The 21741-nt window shown below is 43.2% G+C and overlaps 1 protein-coding gene across 1 annotated transcript in view; it reads left to right on the top strand.

The window, feature by feature from the left end:
* The window catches only part of LOC311238245 (protein AF-10-like), a 140605-nt gene that overhangs the window by 49857 nt on the left and 69007 nt on the right, over positions 1-21741 (top strand). The window contains exons 4-6 of the mRNA XM_084326271.1: positions 2784-2893; positions 5233-5336; positions 7129-7222. Coding sequence (XP_084182397.1) covers positions 2784-2893; positions 5233-5336; positions 7129-7222 — 308 coding nt within the window. The remainder of the gene's footprint in view (positions 1-2783; positions 2894-5232; positions 5337-7128; positions 7223-21741) is intronic.

The following is a 21741-nucleotide window of genomic DNA, read 5'->3' as shown; positions in this document are numbered from 1 at the left end:
TCTCCTTCAACTTTCTCTCTCTTTCTACCTCACACTCCCTCCCTCTACCTCTTTCCATCTACCTCTCTCTATGTCTCTCTCTCTCCCTCTTTCTCTCTCCTTCCTCCCCTCTCTCTCTTCCTCCCCTCCCCCTCTCTTCATCTCTCTATCTGTATACGTCTCTCTCTCCCCTCTCTCTCTCTTTCTCTCTCCTCCCTCGTCCTCCCCTCTGTGGGTAGTTGCTGTAGAGGCTGTTGTTTCAGATGGGATAGTAAAACGCAGGGATCTCAGAATGTGTTTCATCCAGTAGCGACAGAGATTAAGAACGAGTTGCAGAGAGAGAATCTACTGCGGCTTCTAGCTGCTGTCACACAAACATCTCATAAATCCAAAATTGGTCATCTTCTCCTTCTTTTTTTCCTCTCTTTAAATTGAACGTTTCCACAGCTCTGCTCTGAGTTTTGAGGCCCCCATAGAGCCTGAGGTGCTCATTCACCAGCAGTAATTTATTCTCCCATGTTTTATATCGTCGTGGTTTTTTCTTCTTCTCTTTTTTCCCCTGAAACGTCTTGACCTTCTGCGGTCAAAGGCGTAAAAAGGGGCGGGGCCACATATCTGAAGTCAGCCTCGTAGCCCGGTGTCTCGTATCTGATGCGGCTCAACACGGGAGGCCCTCGCACGCCCTGAGAGCCCAGCTGCTAGGGCTGCTCCATTATGGCCGAAATCATAATCACCGTTATCTGATTGATTGGCGATTTTGTTTCACCTTTCCTCTCGAAACAAAAGGCTGCCTTTCTGATATCTTCTACAAGTTACCAAAGGAGTTTCAAAATAACTAGAGGAACACGCTGTGGCTCCCTCCTCCCTCTCGACGCGAGCTGAAACCACTCTTTGGGCTCGAGGCGGCGGTGGGTGGACCGCACTGCTGTGAAGGAAGGCTGCGCTGCATGTACAACAAAAGACAACACGGCACACAGCACGATAATCATTTCATCTCCATTATGTTGTTTCCACGATCGCGGGAAGCCACAATCGTAACTATTTATGAATCGCCCGGCCCTACTAGCTGCTCGTAGCTGTCGAACGCCACGTTGCCCCTCAAGAGGACTCTTGTTTGAGAGCTCACCGTCCGATAACTCTTGACTGGAATCGTTCCTCCTCATAGTCAAGGGCCTCTCTTGTTAGGTGTTGTGGGGGGGAGGGGCCCGGGGGGGAGGCGCCTGGGAGGAAGCTGCTGGTTTTATAGCCCTGTTTTATAGGCCTCTTCCAGATTCTTGGAGGGACTTCAAAACAACAACATGCCCCCGTTTCACACCCTACCCCCGTCCTCTACCCCTATCCCGCCCTCTGCCCTCCCTCGCTCCTGTCCTGTTCACCCGGGTCAAAGGCAGGTCACGGGTTCAACTGTAAGTTTAAGCCTGTTTTTGTTTCCACCACGGGAAAAACAGACACCCTCGGAGTGACAGGAGGCTTCCACCTCCGTTTGACCTCCTGTTCACCTCACCTCAGCTCCTCCTTCAGGCTTCCTCTCAGACCTCCCCCTCTCCACGCTGCTGTCATTCTACTGCCCCCTGTGTGTCTGTGACAGTCTGTTCTCTCTCTCTCTCTCTTGCTCTCTCGCTCCCTCACTTTCTCTCTCACTCACTCGCTCTCTCTCTGTGTGTGTGCACTTGTGTCTGTGCTTGTAGATCAGTTTTGATGTAGACCTTTTACAGCCTCACAACATAGACATTCTAATTGGGCCTCGAGCCATTCCCTTAGCAACGCGATTCCAATGCAAAGTATGGGACACAGATGGACTAAGATAGGGCACCGTGGATCAGTATCATTCTGTTCCGATACCGGGGGAATAACATAGGGCACTGTGGATCAGTATCTGTTCCGATACAGGGGGACTAAGATAGGGCACCGTGGATCAGTATCGGCAGGATTTCCCCAATACTGACATCTGATAGCAAGAGAAACGTGTAAGATGCCAGAAATCAAAGCAACCGAACTGACTGCAGCTGCATTTTCTGCACATGGTACAGTGTTGATGGTACCGGGCTGTGTGTGTTGATGGTACCGTGCTGTGTGTGTTGATGGTACCGGGCTGTGTGTGTTGATGGTACCGGGCTGTGTGTGTTGATGGTACCGTGCTGTGTGTGTGTTGATGGTACCGTGCTGTGTGTGTGTTGATGGTACCGTGCTGTGTGTGTGTTGATGGTACCGTGCTGTGTGTGTGTTGATGGTACCGGCTGTGTGTGTGTGTTGATGGCACCGTGCTGTGTTTGTGTTGATGGTACCATGCTGTGTGTGTGTTGATGGTACCATGCTGTGTGTGTGTGTTGATGGTACCATGCTGTGTGTGTGTTGATCGCACCGTGCTGCGTGTGTGTGTTGATGGTACCATGCTGTGTGTGTGTGTGTTGATGGTACCATGCTGTGTGTGTGTTGATGGCACCGTGCTGTGTGTGTGTTGATGGTACCGTGCTGTGTGTGTGTTGATGGTACCATGCTGTGTGTGTGTTGATGGTACCATGCTGTGTGTGTTGATGGTACCATGCTGTGTGTGTGTTGATGGTACCATGCTGTGTGTGTTGATGGCACCGTGCTGTGTGTGTGTGTGTTGATGGTACCGTGCTGTGTGTGTGTTGATGGTACCGTGCTGTGTGTGTGTTGATGGTACCATGCCTTGTGTGTGTCTGTTGACGGTACCATGCTGTGTGTGTGTTGATGGTACCATGCTGTGTGTGTGTTGATGGTACCATGCTGTGTGCGTGTGTGTGTGTGTGTTGACGGTGCGGTGCTCTGTGTGTCTGCAGGTTGGGCGCATGTGGTCTGTGCGCTCTACATCCCAGAAGTGGAGTTCGCCAACGTCTCCACCATGGAACCCATCGTGCTGCAGTCTGTACCACACGACCGCTACAACAAGGTAACCACACCCACAGACACACAGACACACAGATACACACACACACACACACACACACACACACACACACACACACACACACACACACACACACACACACACACACACACACACATACACAGATCAGGGTTTCCGTTAGAAAAAATTGTTGCCGGTCTCCGTGACCTGCAAGATTTCAACTACCGGACAAATGAGATTAATTCCGGTCATAGTTTATTGAGCTTTAAAACAATTGATAGGCAGGCGCTATATAAAGAATGTCATCCTCAAGGCATGTAGATTTATAATATTATTACTTAAAACTAGGCTACTTTTGCGTATACAGTCATTAATATATTCCAAATAAAATAAGTCCCTCGATACTCCGTCTCCGTGCTGCTGCTGACTTGAAATAAAATAGACCGCGTATGTGGCAGTCGGTCCGACACTAAACAGCAGTCTGTTATAATCACATTTTTATGAGCTAACGAATTCCGTTATATTGGACATTTGTATTAATTATATCAAGCGAAGAACTGAGAAAGCAGAGAGACGGCAACATTATGTGGTTTGCGTGACTACTCTCTCCACCTCAATGTCACGCGGTCGAAAAGGGCGCTTGTCTATTGGACAGTGGAAATGTGTGTGTGGCTGCGATCCTGTGTGTGCGCGCGCGCGTGTGTGTGTGTCTGTGTGTGTACTGCGGAGCCCAGATCAGCGGAGCCGAGTTTTGACATGGCATTGATCCATTGTTCTATTGAAGCACATTACCACCATCCTCTCGCTAAACAACTTGTAGACCACGGTGTTTTTATGAGTGCCCACAAGTAGCCGTTTTAATAATATAATAAGCCGCGCGCCTCGGTAATAATAATAAGCCGCGTTTTTTCTTCCTTCTTCCCAAGATGCACAGACATAGATAGATAGATAGATAGAGAGATAGAGAGATAGATAGATAGATAGAGAGATTAGATGCAGTGTGCTTGTTTTGCAGTGAGTGCTGCGAGCAGTGGTAATAATAATCACTTCCTATATTTGGTTCGCGTTTGGTCCGATGAAGCGAACCGAGACCTACGTTTTTAAAGCTCTCGCTGACAACGTCGTTGTCATTATTAGAAGCAACGAGGAAACAAATGTAATGATCGTTTCGTTCATCGCATAGGCTATTTAATTTTAGCCTATTTTAATACAATTCAAATAATCAAATTGTGCTTAGACTCAGGGAATTATTTTCACCGGACATTAAGACCGGAGAAATTAAATATGTCGGACTTCAAGAGATTTTGCCGGACAAATACCGGTAATTACCGGCTAACGGAAACGCTGACACAGATACACACACAGAGATACACATACACAGATACACACATAGATACACACAGAGATACACAGATACACACACAGAGATACACAGATACACACACAGAGATACAGATACACAGAAACACAGATACACACAGAGATACACAGATACATAGACACAGATACACACACACATACACACACATACACACACAGATACACAGATACAGACACACAGATACAGACACACAGAGATACACAGATACACACACAGATACAGACACACAGATACACACAGACACACAGTTACAGACACACAGAGATACACAGATACACACACAGATACAGACACACAGATACACACAGACACACAGATACAGACACACAGATACAGACACACAGCAATACACAGATACACACACAGATACACAGATAGAGATACAGATACACAGATACACACACAGAGATACAGATACACACACAGATACGTGTGACTGGCTCGGTTCACGCCAAGGCAGGAGACGGTGACCACTAATGGACCTATTTCAAACCCGCCCTCTTTTCTTGATCCTCCAGTCACAACTTGTTGCTTCCCTCTGAGCAACATTTGTGATTGGAGGACCAATAAAAGAGGATGGGGTTTGCGATAGGTCACTTTTACAGGACAGTTGAAAATGTGATTCTAGTCATTTCTGGGTCATTTTCACTCTTTTCCATCTCACACAAACCAGGAAGCACAATCCATGCACACACACACACACACACACACACACACACACACACACACACACACACACACACACACACACACACACACACACACACACACACACACACACACACACACACACACACACACACACACACACACACACACACACACACACACACACACACACACACACACACACACACACACACACACACACACACACACACACACACACACACACACACACACACACACACACACACACACTTTTTTATTCTAATCATATTTGTTTGTCTGTGTAATTAATATTGTTTGCGTCTGTGTTTGTGTGTGTGTGTGTGTGTAGACCTGTTACATCTGTGAAGACCAGGGCAGAGAGAGTAAAGCCGCTTCAGGAGCCTGTATGACCTGCAACAAACACGGCTGCCGACAGGCCTTCCATGTTACATGGTGAGACCCGTTCAAATGACAGATGAGGGTGAATGGTTTCCTTGGTAACCTACTCTTTTTTTTGTATTTTATTTTTTTATTATTTTTTAAACAAACATATAAACAAACATGACAACACACGATAAGATATACAAGCATTAATTGTCAGGGCACATCCAATGAGATCACCTTTTGGTTAGTTGTTTTATATAAGATATACCCATAATACCTGTTATCTAAAAAAAAAAAAAACCTACACACATATGCTCATTTAACCTACTCTTAAAGGGATACTCCGGCCTATTTGTAAACGGGGAAAGTCCACCCCAAAAGAAGAATCTACATTGTGTAATTTCACTGACCTCGGACCAGCCGGTGTCTGTTAACGTGGACAAAATCGGAGCGCTGTGACTTTCTTCTTCTTCCGATACCGATTGTTCAACTAACACAATCGGCCGATACCGATACCGATATTTGTGGCAAAATAAAAATAATATATATATATATTTTTATATATATATATATATTTTTTTTATGAAACTACTGTATATTTGTATGTCTCTAAATGTTTTGATGAATTGAAAATGGAGGACCCTTATGTAAAAAAGCCGAAAGTCTTTTTCTGGTCTTCATCCTCCAGTCCACTGAGCTGTACTGTATTGTACCCATTCTGTAATCTGCCAATAAAGTTCTCAATCAATCAATCAGACAAATGCATAGAAAAGCTCCCACCATAACCATATAACAATTTTTTTTGATTATTGTTTATGAAAATGTTTTAGCCCTATGCTTGACTATTATTTTAGCCATGGCAACAAATAAAATGAATAAATAAAATATTAAATAAATAAATAGGCTACACGTCTCTCTTTTTATGTTACAAATTGTGCTCACCGATATGAACATAGGCCTCTTTACTTACTTAAAAAAAGGAAACATCAAGAAATATGTTTATGGTATTAATTCCACCATGCCATGGTGCACTATCTCTCTATGACTCTGCTCTCAACCAAAGCAATGCAACGGAACAATTTTGATTGACAGTCGATTCTGCCAATTACGTCACACCGCTTGCACCCGCGGCAAGCGCGTATTCGTTTTTTACTTCCGCTATGTCCGCCATTGATTTTGACGAGAGCTAACAACAAAGCTACTAACGTTAGCTCCCCGCGGCCGACGAGGATGACTAAACGAGGCATAATGATTTTACTGCAACGAGTGTTATAATAAAAGCCTTTCCATACATCTGTCTGATTGAAAACTTTATTAACAGACCGCAGAATGGGCACAACTCGGCACGGGCTGAGATATGAATGAGCAATGCTTGCTATCTATCTAGGTCGTCCTCGGACGTTGTTATGGTCCGGTAAATACGCTGATGCTATTGAACGTGTAACTATATAACGTTAATGCCACAAAACGAATGCCTTTGTTAATCATAAGTAGTAACTTTGATGCAGTAGCGTGTGTGTGTGGGGGCGCCGTTGTGCCTGCAGGTCGCTTGACTGAAACTTTTTTCAAAGTTTTAACGTGTGGGCCAGATTGACGCGACACAAATTGATGGATATTTATCGGCTACTGCCATCGGCACATTTGAGCTTATCGGCCGATGGCAGTCAACAAGGCACTTACCGGCCGATACCGATACCCGACCGATATATCGGTGCACCCCTAGTTTTAACCACCGTTAACATGTTGTCTTCCCCTCTCTCTTTCTCTGTGTCTCTCTCTCTCTGTGTCTCTCTCTGTGTCTCTGCTCTCTATCCCTCTGTCTCTTTCCCCCCCCCCCCCCCCCCCCCCCCCTGTTATTCAGTGCCCAGTTTGCAGGGTTGCTCTGTGAGGAACAGGGTTCAGACGCAGACAACGTCAAGTACTGTGGCTACTGCAAATACCACCACAGCAAACTGGTAGGTCTCTCCTGTATGTCACATATCACCACAGCAAACTGGCAGGTCTCTCCTGTATGTCACATATCACCACAGCAAACTGGCAGGTCTCTCCTGTATTTCACATATCACCACAGCAAACTGGCAGGTCTCTCCTGTATTTCATATATCACCACAGCAAACTGGCAGGTCTCTCCTGTATGTCACATATAACCACAGCAAACTGGCAGGTCTCTCCTGTATGTCACATATCACCACAGCAAACTGGCAGGTCTCTCCTGTATTTCATATATCACCACAGCAAACTGGCAGGTCTCTCCTGTATGTCACATATAACCACAGCAAACTGGCAGGTCTCTCCTGTATGTCACATATCACCACAGCAAACTGGCAGGTCTCTCCTGTATGTCACATATCACCACAGCAAACTGGCAGGTCTCTCCTGTATTTCACATATCACCACAGAAAACTGGCAGGTCTCCTGTATTTCACATATCACCACAGAAAACTGGCAGGTCTCTCCTGTATTTCACATATCACCACAGAAAACTGGCAGGTCTCTCCTGTATTTTACATATCACCACAGTTATATAAAAGAAGCCGTGAAGCCAGACCAGCACTCTCAGGTTCAAAATTTAATGGCAGCCTGAAACAAACATGTTTCGGAATTATGTATTCCTTCTTCAGTGTTATAGCTTGCAATGCACTTGCAGTCAAGATAATGGTTATATACACAGGTGGTTAATGACTTGGCAGGAAATTACATCACAGCGCAGGTGTGCCTGAGTCTATTGGTCCTCAATGACAAAAGAAAAGACCTATCAAAATAGTCTGTTTAGTAAATACAAATTATACAAATATACAACGTATAAAAGACATATAAAAAACACAAAAGCAAAAGCAAAAATTGCATTACATTACCATACCAGAAACTTGCTATGTAACATGCCCGTAGTTTATAGGGCTAATTGAGCCCCTATACTTATTTACATACTTTTTTCTTTTTTCTATTAAGCATCAAAGGATAAACATACCTCTTGCAGGAAACAACCACTTGGATTAAACCATAATCTTATAGATAAAAGGTACTTAAAGGAAACGGGTTAAAACGTTCTCTTCGTTCATTCCTCTAGGTTCTATGCAATCAAACAGGTGGCAGGTCTCTCCTGTATGTCACATACCACCACAGCAAACTGGCAGGTCTCTCCTGTATTGTCACATATCACCACAGCAAACTGGCAGGTCTCTCCTGTATTTCACATATCGCCACAGAAAACTGGCAGGTCTCTCCTGTATTGTCACATATCACCACAGCAAACTGGCAGGTCTCTCCTGTATGTCACATATCACCACAGAAAACTGGCAGGTCTCCTGTATTGTCACATATCACCACAGCAAACTGGCAGGTCTCTCCTGTATGTCACATATCACCACAGAAAACTGGCAGGTCTCTCCTGTATTTCACATATCACCACAGAAAACTGGCAGGTCTCTCCTGTATTTCACATATCACCACAGCAAACTGGCAGGTCTCCTGTATTTCACATATCAATGCATCGATCCTAAGGTTGAATCGCATCGAATCGTGGTCAAATTAATATTGAATCGTTGCCTGAATAATCGCAATCTAATCGTTGTGGGGTGAAATATTTACACCCCTATTATTGACCTATAGCCATTCATGCTGAGTGACTTTCGATCGTCGCCACACTCAACCTATTGCGTGATTCCATTCTCGACTTACAAGATGAAATGAGCGCCATTTGACAAGCCATTTGGACGAGTGACCACGTCCGGTTGTGAGCGGTCCTGAACTGACCAGTCACCGCTGATGGCGAAAATCATTGACCACCGTTGTAGCCAAGGAGCGTCTGCTCCGTAAGTTATCCCAGTTATTGTTTTGACTAGAGCATGTAAATGAATGGCAGCGGAAGGCCATTTTCGATAATAATGCCGCATTTTTACTGGTACACACATTACAAAAACCTTTGTAAAACATTCATTTTCCGTGGGATAAACTTTATAAACTTTGGACCTGTACTACATAGGACTTCAGGCTATGGAACCATAGGTTCCCAGCTCCTACCTCTGAGCTGGAACTTAAAAACAGGCATCTGGCAACCAGTTAAAAAAAAAAAAAAAAAAAAAAAAAAACGTTTACTTCAGTGTGTTCAAGCCTCTGTTACTCTATTTCATTAGCACTCAAAGTGATTGTTCTTTATTGTGTAAGAAACTTCAGAATGTTACCTTTCAAAAGGTACTCATACATGTGCTATAAGTATAAAGTATAATAAATCGCATAATTTTTGCCCGATGCTTAACACATTGGGTGCCGGGGTAACTTGTGCCCATCTTATACCACTCTCTGCCACCGTTGAAAGCCTATGGAGATGTTTACCTTCTTTGCAGTGCTATAACGTTTTAAATTGTATTGCTATATTGACATTACTATGGCCCATTCAACATTGATTATCTATCGTTCCGGATGTGGGAACGTTATATTTTTTCATTCATACATTGTTGTGTTAATACCTTCGAGAATATAAGTATGTTTTTAATCTTTTCTGCTGTAATTCCAAAAACAGTAGTTATAGGCCCTGAAGCATATAGATTATCAATTAGCGTTTCTTTCCCATACACGCTATATTAAAAAATGTAAATGTATATGATCGGTATACATTATGGTTCATCATGCGTGGAGGAAGGGGGGGGGGGGGGGGTCGTTTATAATTCCTTGATCGTCAGTAACGGCTTTATTTACTATGGGTTGATATATTGATCAGACTGTTTGCAGTGAAATGAATAAACAATCGGGTTGAAAATAACGTTAGTGTCCTCTTACCGTGCGCCGATGATACTGGAGGAGAAAGATCCCAATTATTCGACGCCGATCACCTAGATCCATTTCCGGTTTGTATGGCGCAATAAACGCCGAAATCATATCGATTATTGTGTTATGGCAGCGATCCATATGCACACCAGTGTTTGTCTGTAGTCCCGTAGCGAGATGTGACTGCCGGAGGAATTTCCTCGACGCACCGATGACACTATCCGGTTTTGAGTGTGTAAACTTGCCCGACCATCCACCAGGCGGCGGTATTGAGGCGTTGCAGTCCCATTTAGGGTCCCGCTGCAGCACCGGGGGTTGGGTGGATGAATTATGAATGCCATGGCGAAAAAAATGAAATATTGATCTCAAAAACGCTGTACAGCGATGTTGGCGGTCAACGCATGGCGGGCAATAACGCTGGACAGCGTTTTTGGCGCTGTATGTGTTAAGTGGTTAATTAGATCAGTGGCTACTCTTATTTTCATGCATTTGTGCTCATTTCTCTTAAGTCCAAGCTAGGCTAAATACTATGGTTAGCTGTGATGTACCTACCTGCGTTTGTTGCCCAGATGGTTATAAAAAAGAAAACAAATCCTAATTAGTGATGGGCATACATTTTTTGAATATTCAAAATGTCTTAACAGCTGGAGATGTGACATGGTAGCAAGGTTTTGTATGTTTGCCCAGTTGTTTCACTAAGCTCACACATTTCAAGTATCGGTGATATAACTTTCAGAATAAATGCTTTTGTTCCCAGAAATACGCTTAGTGTTTCCCCTGAAAAAAAATTCGACAGCGGTGCTGTGCTGCGCACACTCTGCCGGAATCCATATTTGTGCGTGCGCACGTGCCGCCGGAATCCATATTAGTGCACGCTGCCGGAGAAATAACCTCCTCCAAATAAATAGCCTCCTCATGTTACTTTTCCGACGAGGCATCTGAAGAGACCCAAGTTGATCGCCGGCCCGGAAAACGCGTGGAATATATATTTACAGTACCCAACGCTGAATCAATAAACGCGATCATATTTGGAATGGTGATCATGAATTGGAATAATCTTTTTGGATAACATCTGATCTGAGGTAAGGAATCTATTTTACCAGTCTTTGGATAATCGGAGCTATTTTCACCTATATATCAGCGTTTGCCCCATGTGTGTGTGGCTGTGAGTGTGTGCTCGCTGATCAGGAAATGAGAATATATTTTTCAGATTGCTTCTCTAGCGTGCATAAGTACACATATACTATCGATAATCTAGCGTTTATTTGAAAACTATTCATAAATAGGCCGAAAAATGAAATTTTTTTGTGTATGCCAGAATATTCCAGTAAATACTGTTTATCACGGAATCTTTATATTTTCCTGAAAAACGAGGTATTTTCAAAATGCTATAAAACCTGTCCTTCTCGACAATGTTGACTGCAAACAAGTCATTGATGAACGACAGGGCAGATTAGACACATAGCCATAATTTAAAACAGAGATTATGCGTTCACAACGCTATCATTGAAGTGGGTGCTGGCATTCAACGGCGGTAAGGCGCACCGCATCGCCGGTAATCAAAGTGTTAAAGGGCCAACCATGTAAATGTGATAAGCTTGTTTTTGCTTTTATTGCATTTTAATAACCTACTCAATGTCAGAGCGGCACTGCAGATATACCCTACTCTTGGGATTTGGAAAAGTGCATTACCGGCCAGATCCTGGTAGTGGCGATGTCTCGAGAATGGAGTACTCCTTGTTTTCAGACCGGATGTTATTTGTTTTTCATTCTGGCCTACTTTTTCTGTTAGCCTGAAGCGAGGGCTTCAGCCGATCGCCTGGAATAGTTTTTGCGACGCTGAATTCAGTATGCAGTAAAGGAATATAGCATCAGCCAATGGACATATCGATCTACCAGATGACTATCAATAACTGGGAAATCCTTTTTGGGATCCAACCGGCCAAAGGTAAGAGCTATTTGACGTAAATTACAGCCCGATCGGCCCTTGTTCTGATAGCCAAGCCTCTCATCAGTGTATGATTTATTGACTATCTAGGTCAATAATCCCCCCCGATAATTCAAGGTTTTTATCTGATGCTGTGCATTTCCTGATGCTGTGCATTTCCTCTTGACACTGATTTCAACCGTCACCAACCAATCAACAGTGTATTGTGAGTCTGCTGCTACGTAATTGTTGGTGGGTTGTGTGTTTTTAGGAGATTGGCCTGTTGTGTTGGTCTGGACTAGGATTTCCTCTCCTATCCTTTTATTCTCGTATGGACAAGTAATGATGATGTCATAGCAACATATACGAGCGTGCACGCATGCAGACACTTGCACACACATGTGCCTACTCTTGGACACCTGCATAGTTACAGACACGCACGCACACACCTCTACCTGTGACACAGTGGGAACTTCCTTTCATCTCATGAGAGACTGCTCCTCTGAAAAAGGCACCTATTGGTTAATCTTTATCCACTCCCTTCACCCCCGCTCACTCTCTCACTCTCTCTCTTCCTCCACCCCCACCCCCCTTCCTCCATCCTTTTCTCCCCATCTCCCTCCATTCCATCTCTCTCCTGTCCTCTACTCCCACCTTGGGGAGACCACCCCCCTAGATAGGAAAAATAATAATAAAGGATGAAATCATTTACAAACATCTTAATTGTTTAGAATAGTAAAAAAAAACAAGAAGTGTATTACAATGCTTTTGGTAGCATAATTGTATTACCCAAAAGGGGCGTGGTCTATTCAAAATGGCCCCTTTTTGCATGTTACCCCAAGCAAAATTGTGCAAAAATGGATGATATATAGATATTTTCTCGTGGTTTTTCATGTTACTACATAAAAAAAACGAACTTTGTTAGAGGATTTTTTGATATGCCACCCGAATCGGGATTTATGACCTTTTATGACCCCCTAGTCATAATAAATTTTTTCGCATACATTTTTTGTATAAAATGTTCAAAAAATCTGGATGAGTGATATATCAAAAAATCCTCTAACAGAAAGTTGTGGTATATGGATAGGAAGAAATGTGGCCAGTTTGGTGTGTGGAGGTACTAGAGAAATTGAGATTTTTTGTTTTATGTGTATAATACAAACTCATAAAATCTCATTTTGAGAAAAACGCCTTTAAAGTTTTGTATTGTCTGTAAATCAGGCTATGTATGACATATCAACAAACCCTTTGGCACAAAGAAGCAGGATATAGATATGAATAAAGGTGGAAAGTTTGGTGTGTGTAGATGCTAGGGAAATGGTACATGTCTACCCTTTGGGAAAACGCCTTCAAAGTTCTGTATTGTAAAATGCCATACATTTTTTGAAACCGCTATTTACAAACAACACCCAATCAAACCATTAGTAATAGACAACCTAAACACATGCCTGATATCTGAATAACATAATAACAATGATGTAGTAGTAGTAACAGTAGTAACAAACGACACAACCGATTACTGTACCCCCTAATAGGCAAAAGAAGTATTTGAATAGATATCACTATGAAACTTTCCCAGTTTGTTATGTACATATAAACTAAGAAAAAATATATTGCAAGTTTTCTGAATTTTATGTTTATATATACAAATGAGGCACATCCCCATTCAATATGTGCACATTTATGGATGCAATTATGCAAAATGAAGCAAAATAAGAAACGAAATGTGTTTTTTGACGTTTTCTTGTCACTAGTTTGAAAGAAGACATGTAAAGGGGCAACATTATACAAAAATCTCAAAATTGCCCCAAAATCAGGAAAATGGTATTTTAGGTCAGTGGTCTCCCCTTAACACTTTGAGTGCCACGCCGGGTTTTCCTTTTTACCCCCTTGATGCCACGGTCCACTTCAATGTTAACGTTAATATCGCCTAATCTATGTTTTAAATTATGGCTATGTGTCTAATCTGCCCGTCGCTTATCAAAGACTACTTTTCCAGTCAGTGCTGTCAAGGCAGATTGGTTTTTTATCGCTTCATTTCCGTTTCAGAGCATTTAGAAAAGCACCCGTTTTGAGATAAAAAAACAGTTCATTCTGGACCATTCTATGATAATCGTCTTTTACTGGAATATTCCAGAACGTTGATATTCGTCGGCCTATTTATGAATAGTTTTCAAATAAACGCTAGATGATCAATATTATACGTGCACGCAAGCACATTCGGGCCGCGCACGGATAATCGCCGTGTTCATTTCCTCTAGGACTTTTACAGTGAAACCGAAAGAGCCCATTTCACAAAACAGCCTATATCTTCATCAAAATTTGTCTGATTATCCTAACACTGATAACATAGATTCCTTACCTGACATCAGATGGTATCCAACTGGTATATTCCAATTCCTGATCAACATTCGAAAAAATCGATAAGTGTATGGATCCAACGTGATATAGTAGTACACATGATTCCGCGGGGCTGAGAGGCTCCAGAATGAACTGTGGTAACCCCGGCTGGATCAGTGGACTGGAAAATGTGGAGTACCGGATTTTTCCCCCCATCCATTTTCATTGAGTCCATTCCAAAATCCCTTAGGTCATCTGGGAGACGATAGGGGGCGCTTTTTTCCACATATGATCACCGGTGGTGCTCGGGTATACTCGGGTAGGCTCGCGTCATGCAATATGATTTCAGATCGCTAAAAAATAAAAGAAATCAAGAAATCTCGTGTGTGGCTTTCAACATAACTATCGGAAACCCGAGATATCTTGTGTGTGGCAGTGAAAGTGTTAACTCTCTTTATCTATATCTCTCTTTATATCTCTCTCCCTCTCTCTCCCTTTCTCCATATCCCTCCTAATATCCTCCATCCTATCACACCTCCCTCTACCTGCCCCTCTTTCAAACCCCCCCCCCCCCCCATGACTGCCTTCGGAAGTTGATAATAATCAAAGATACTCTAATAAAAGAAGATGGCGCATTAACAGCTGTGCGAATGGGATGAAAATGGAGCACTTCCTGTCTCCTTAGGGCGCAAGACTTTTACACTTTAACACTGAGATCACTGGACAAGTCTCAAACAAACAAACGTGTATTTCTCTGGATGTACAGGTCAGAAAGGTTTCAATTTAGTGTCCAAATGTTCAGAACATCTTCAACTTATAAGACACTCTCCACTATTTACTCTCTATGGTAAAGTAAAGGACTACTCTCCCTTTGAAAGGTCTTACAGATTTACGTTTGCAATGATAACGGAGCTAATGTAACTTCTGAATGAAAATCCTTTGAGAAGCAGTTGGCTTTGGTTGCTTAGCAACATCAGGTGAAGCCCCCGTCTTAGCGCCCTGGAAAGTAGGCACTCAACCAGTGGGGCCCCCGTCGTTTCCCAGGCGGGAAAAGTGCATTTGCACCAGACCTTAGACTCCTCCCTCCATCCTTCCCCCGTCTCCTGTCAGGGCAGAGAATGAACTCCTCATCTACAGGCCACAGCTGAGAATGAACTCCTCATCTATAGGCCGCAAGGTGAAGGCTGTATCGTTTCATCCCGTTCCCACCTCGGCGGACTATGCAATTTTCACTCTGGGTGAAAGATATATTGGTGTAGATTTAGGAATAAAAAGTTCTCCATTTACAATCCTGCCCGTTTTGCGCAATCATAAGTTTAAAGTCGGGACTAGATCTTTCCTCGCGAACGGATACTTGGTCACCACATAGTTTTATTTGACGTAATTGGTCCGAGTTCGGTCATGTATCTTGCGCTCGACCAATAGCAGCTCTCTTTGTTGCCAAGTTGCAGACAACAAGAAATGTGTGTAAACAGTGACGTGACGTTAGCATGTCATCCACGAAGTACATCTTGACAAAAATGGACAAACACATTCTAACGTTCGCAAAATAGGGTTCTAAACAATGTTATATGCATATACGCTACTTGCCATAGGCAAGCAATTGGATACAGCTGAGAAACGGGCCACAACGTACGTGTTATTAACCATACATTTAAATCACATCCCCTTCTCTACACCAACAACACAGTATTGCACACGCTGTGAAAACGTATCGAATGTTTCAAAATGTTGTTAAATGTTGTTTAAAAAAAATCAATCATGACTGCTCAACCCTTGGCACATGCATTCATTAAGTGTGTGTGTGTGTTACAAAATCTTCTGTGAGAAGAACATCCAGCAAAGAATAATTGTCAAACAAGAAATGCTGAAAATGAACATGCTGTAATTAAATGAGCGTGGCTGAGAGGACTGGCCACCGGGGAGATGGGGATCCAGCTCTCTTGTTGTTAGAGACAGGTGGCGACATTGTCTCTTTAGGTGTGAGATTCAAGCTATTGTTAGGACAGGCAAAGGGACTCCTCCACATGGCCCTGTCCCGTGAAGAACCGGAATCGAAAAGCAGAATCGGAATAGTTAAAATCCGAACGATGCCCAACCCTACTTGCAGAGGAGGCAAAGTTATCAGGCCTAACAAAATTAATAGTTGGTTTCAGGTTGGTTGTCAGTTTGGCCATGGGTAGGTAGGGAATTTATTTTATTTAATTTTTTTATTTTATTCTTTCCCACGGCGACTATGGATAGGGAATTTCTTTATTTAATTAAAATGTTCACAACAACATGGATGCATGTACTCTGCCAGCATGTTTAATATCCATAATACTAAATGTTTGACTAAGATTTCTATGAAACTTCAATTTTTTTTTTTTTTTTTTTTTTTTTATAAATATATTTTTTTTTTAAACTCATAAAATATATTGGGTCGCACCTAAATCGGCAGGGTCGGTCGGCAACCTGAAACCAACTATTAATTTTGTTAGGCCTCATCCACAGCCACTAGCTACCAGCACTGGACTTACCACCTCTTTTCTCTCTCTCTTTCCCTCCTGGCTCTCAATTCAATTAAATTCAAAGGGGATTTATTGACATGGGAATCCTATGTTTATGTTTAACCTCTATCATTTTTGACGACTGCATACGTTTTTTGCAAAGCTTAGCTTTTTATACTTATAGCTTGAAAGGTAACATTCTGAAGTTGCTAAAGCAAAAAAGAAGAATCACTTTGAGTGCTAATGAAATAGAGTAACGGAGGTTTGAACACACTGAATTAAAAGTAGTTTGTACTCATTTATTTTTAGTGGTTGCCAGATTCCTGTTTTTAAGTTCTAGCATAGAGGTAGTAGCTGGAAAACACTGCGTTTCCATAGCCTGAAGTCGTATGTGGTACAGGTCCAAATTTTATAAAAATCCATTCAAGGGGCGGCTGGGTGGCCTAGCGGACTAAGAGCTTGTCACCAACGCGAGAGACACTGGTATCGAATCCGGCTGTCAGTGTTGCCTCCGGCTTGGCCGGCCGTCATACTGGCTCAATTGGCAGAGTCAGCGGAAGGGAAGCCAGTGGGTGGTAATCTGGTCGTTGTAAACAGCAACTCCTACAGGTCGGTCAGGGCGCCTGCACAGCGAGGAAAGGAGATGGTGAGGGTAGTGTGAGCCTCCCACACGTTACACCTCACCAATGAGAGTCCGCGCTGGCAGGTGAAAAGAAGTGGCTGGCTGACTCCGCATGTATCGGAGGGGACATGTGATAGTATCTATCAACCCTCCCTAGACCGACCAGTGGGGGGCACATGCGAGCAACGACCAGGAAGGGGAGGGGGGAATTGGCATGACGACTAAATTGGGATGGGAGAAAAACACAGAAAAAACAGGAGGACAAAAAGTAAATAAAAAAAAATCCATTAAAAAAATTTTGTAATGTGTGTACCGGTAAAGATACAGCGTGATTATCCAAAATGCCGATCCACTTCCATTCATTCAGTCACAACAGACTTCTTTGTCAACTTTCCCCACTCTCCCCCGCCCGTCTGCAGTTTCTTTCGGAGCGGACGTTCGTTGGCTACAATGGTGATCAACATTTTTTGTCATCAGCGGTGATTGGTTGGTTCTAGAATGTTCAGAACCGGAAGTGGTCACTTGACAGAGCGACCTGATATATCGTCATGTAACTCGAGACCCGATGCACGCTATAGACCTATCTCAAACCCTGCCCTCTTTTCTTGATCCTCCAATCACAACTTTCGCAACAAAGTTTGTCCGAGGTAAGTGACAGTTGTGATTGGAGGATCAAGAAAAGAGGGCAGGGTTTGAGATGGGTCTATTGGTTGAGTGTGGTGGCGATCGAAAAGGCGGCAAATTGAACTTTCGAACGGTGTATTGGATGATCGGTGAAAAATGCATTCCCGACCCGGTAGATGAGCGCAAAGTGCACGTCGAGTGCGTCCCGGCCCGCCGTCGGGCCGTCCGATGCATAAGAGGTTAAAACAATCAAAACAATCAAACAGAGATCAATAGTACAGGACAATATGTGTGACAGTCTTTATGGTGGTTGTATTCCATTGGTTGTCCTTTTCTTGTCACAGCAGCTTACAAATCATGCTGCTGTGTTTGCACATCACCCAGCCATTCCTCTCTCTGTCATTCCTCTCTCTCTCTCTTCCACCTCCCACACTGCACTCCCTGAATCTTTCACTTTTCCTCTTCCCTCCTGTCCCTCTGTCTTCATCCCTCCACCCCTCCTGCTCCTTCCATCCAGTCCCCTCCCCCTCTCTTTCTGATCCCTCTAATCTCTTTGACAGTCAGCAGTGCCTCACCCCCGGTAGCATGGTCACCCCACTGCCTTGATGCTAAGCCCAGGTCGGGTGTTGCGTTTTCGCCGGGGAAGGGTCCCTTAAGGCTGTGATCACATTGGAAGCTATTTTCTAGCGATACCACTGATTCCTGTTGCTACCTCAGCTAACGTTATTAAACGTACATACATTACTACTGATTCAGCTAACATTACATAAGTTGCATACATTACCACTGATTACTGTTGCTACCACAGCTAATGTTACATAAGTTACAGCCCTCCAGGCGTTGCTGTTCATATCTCGGTTGTGGTAAGACCTGGTTGTACAAACAAGGTTTGTCGGAAACTGCCAAAATGATTTTCTCCTCCATTATCGATTTGGTTTGTTTTTCTCTTCAGACACCTCCGATTTGTAATTCCTCCCCTCGGTTGATTTGATTGGTCTGTCGACAACAAGGTGACATTGACGTGCTGCGCTCTAAAGTTTTAACTTTTTCAACTGACAGCCCCCGAAAATGCTCCGCTTTAAAAACGCAAGTTGCGCTGTTTCAAGGAGTTTTCTCAGCTAGGCTGTAGTGTTGTGCAGGTAGTGTTGTGTATTCTGGGTTGTTGTTTTGAGTACTGCTGGTCCTTGACCAGCTCCTCGTGCCCCTCTGCTGTCAGTGGCTTTAGAGGTCTACCTTCTACTGGGGATAATTCAGGGTATCTCACAGCTCACACAGTATACAGACATTGACAGTTCTCATTCAGTTGTTTCACGTTATGTCCGCATCATGAATAAAAATAAGCACATGATAAAATTCAATAAAATCATATCAATATCAATAAGAGCGTGATGGGATAAAAGCAGGTGTATAAAACAAGTGTGTAAAAACCGGTGAATAAAACCAGTGTAAAAAAAACTGGAGTGTGGGGAACAGGTCAGGTGAAGTGGGACACGCTGCAGAGTTTTAGGGTTACATCAGTTAGTAGGGAAAACGGGTAATCACAGCATCTAAAGCCTGTCTTATTGCTAAGGACTTACAACCTTATGTTGTAGTTGAGAGCGATGGCTTTCGTGACGTGGTAAATACATTAGACCCAAGGTACAAGACCCCACGCTTCTCACCGACAAACGCGTGAGTTGTATATGAACGTAAAGAAGGAGGTTAAAGTTGTGGGAGAGAGGGATGAGAGTAGGAGAGGTGGAGGACGAGAGGAGAGAGGGATGAGAGTTTAGTAGGAGAGGTGGAGGATGAGAGGAGAGAAGGATGAGAGTAGGAGAGGTGGAGGACGAGAGGAGGAGAGAAGGATGAGAGTAGAAGAGGTGGAGGATGAGAGAAGAGGGTAAAGAAGGAGGTTAAAGTTGTGGCCATCACATGTGAGGAGCAACAGCCCACCATCTCAACGACTGCCCCCTCAAAGCAAAAGTTCAAAAGCACTCGGAGGCATCCGATGAAGACACAGCACTCATTACTGAGATGAAGAAGGCATTTAACAACCCCTAGCTTCAAAACTTTGCCATTCCTGAGTTTAGTTTAGTTAGCTAGGATCCCCAATCAGCTACAGCATAACTCATAACATATAACAGTATAAGTAAACATGACAAAGGACTAGAGACTTGGACTAGTACACACACACACACACACACACACACACAATATATACAGCTAACATTAGACCGATGTTGATAACATAATATTGCCGCAATGCTGAGAGGATATTCACAAGTAGGTACCTCCTCAACAACTCATACACCCTCTTCATTCACGCAAAACAAAATACAGTATTACAGTGCATAAACAGTTGCTGATCTGGCATGCTTTTGAACGTATTGCTATCCCTATCATCAGCTGTATTCTGTGGCTGCTGGTACGCTTTAGTGGGTGGTGCGGTGGTGCAGTGGTTGGTGCAGCAAGAAGGTCCTGGGTTCAAACACCAGCAGGGGGCCTTTCTGTGTGGAGTTTGCATGTTCTCTCTGTGTTTGCGTGGGTTTCCTCCAGATACTCTGGTTTCCTCTCACACCAAAAGACATGCATGCTAGGTTTCCTGCCGCTGGCCTTGACCGAGGTACTGGCATTAGAACTGGAGTTGGTCCCCGGGCACCGCACTGTAGCCTAAATAGTTAGGACAGGTCAAATGCAGAGGACGAATTTCCCCCAAGAGGGTTAATTAAGGTACAACTTAACCTCATAAGCCCGGAGCCCTATTTTCTGAAAATCTGTCTAAAATACATACCTAAGTAAATGGAATACACTTCTACAAGGCCATTTGCATATTCTTGGTATCTAGTGACATCTATGGACCTCAGTGAATGTATTCCCAGTGTCAGAAATATTGTCTATTACTAGGCTTGCTTAAATTGTGATGAAACAAAGGAGAATATGAATTATGATTTTTCTTTGCATCTTTAACGGTGAATAACACCATGCTAAAAATTACCAGACATGAGAAACTGCCACTGATCTCGTTCAGTACCTTCTTGAGATCATGTGTACAGAAAATCTAAGGAAATTAATAAAGGGAAGATGATTAAACAGAAGGTTTTGTAGATACAGTACTGAATTCTCCCATCCGGACCAATGCTATTTGAAATATTATTATAGAATAGCAGGCTTATAAATTACCTTTATTATAGCCAATTCGCACATTTATGGATTGTGCCAAATCTTATATTTCAAATGCCGAGTTCAATTTGGATTTAGTATCACCAGGCGTGCATAATAATGAAATCTACTATATGTACAGTAGCTTTTTTATTTTTGCTAGGGTGCCACCATTTTTAAACAAATTTCAAATCTGATTGTTGCTACATGCTAGAAATAGGGGAGACAAACTAACTGCGCTCCCATATATGCCAATAACGTTACGTTTTGTGGTTTATTATCCAGAGTAATAAGAGATATTAAAAATATTCATACAGAACTTGAAGTAATTTGCTTGAAGCCCCATAGAGGCCTTTGGGAAGTGTTGTTGGGAAAAATTCAAACGCTCATCGAAAGCTCTCGATGTCCTCTTCAAAAAGACTACAAGTCCCAATATTAAATAGTTAAATCTGATCAGTACTCGGTGTCTGCTGATACCCAAAGCCCAGGTATCGGTATCAGGACTGAAAAAGTCTGATCGGTGCATCCCTAACCAGAACTCAACACCAGAACTCCACACCAACACCAGAA

This window comes from Notolepis coatsorum, assembly GCF_963971535.1.
Source record: "Notolepis coatsorum genome assembly, chromosome: 12".
In the NCBI taxonomy this organism is placed as follows: Eukaryota; Metazoa; Chordata; class Actinopteri; order Aulopiformes; family Paralepididae; genus Notolepis; species Notolepis coatsorum.
Note: the sequence above shows the minus strand (reverse complement) of the source record. Positions and strands in the feature narration are given on the sequence as shown.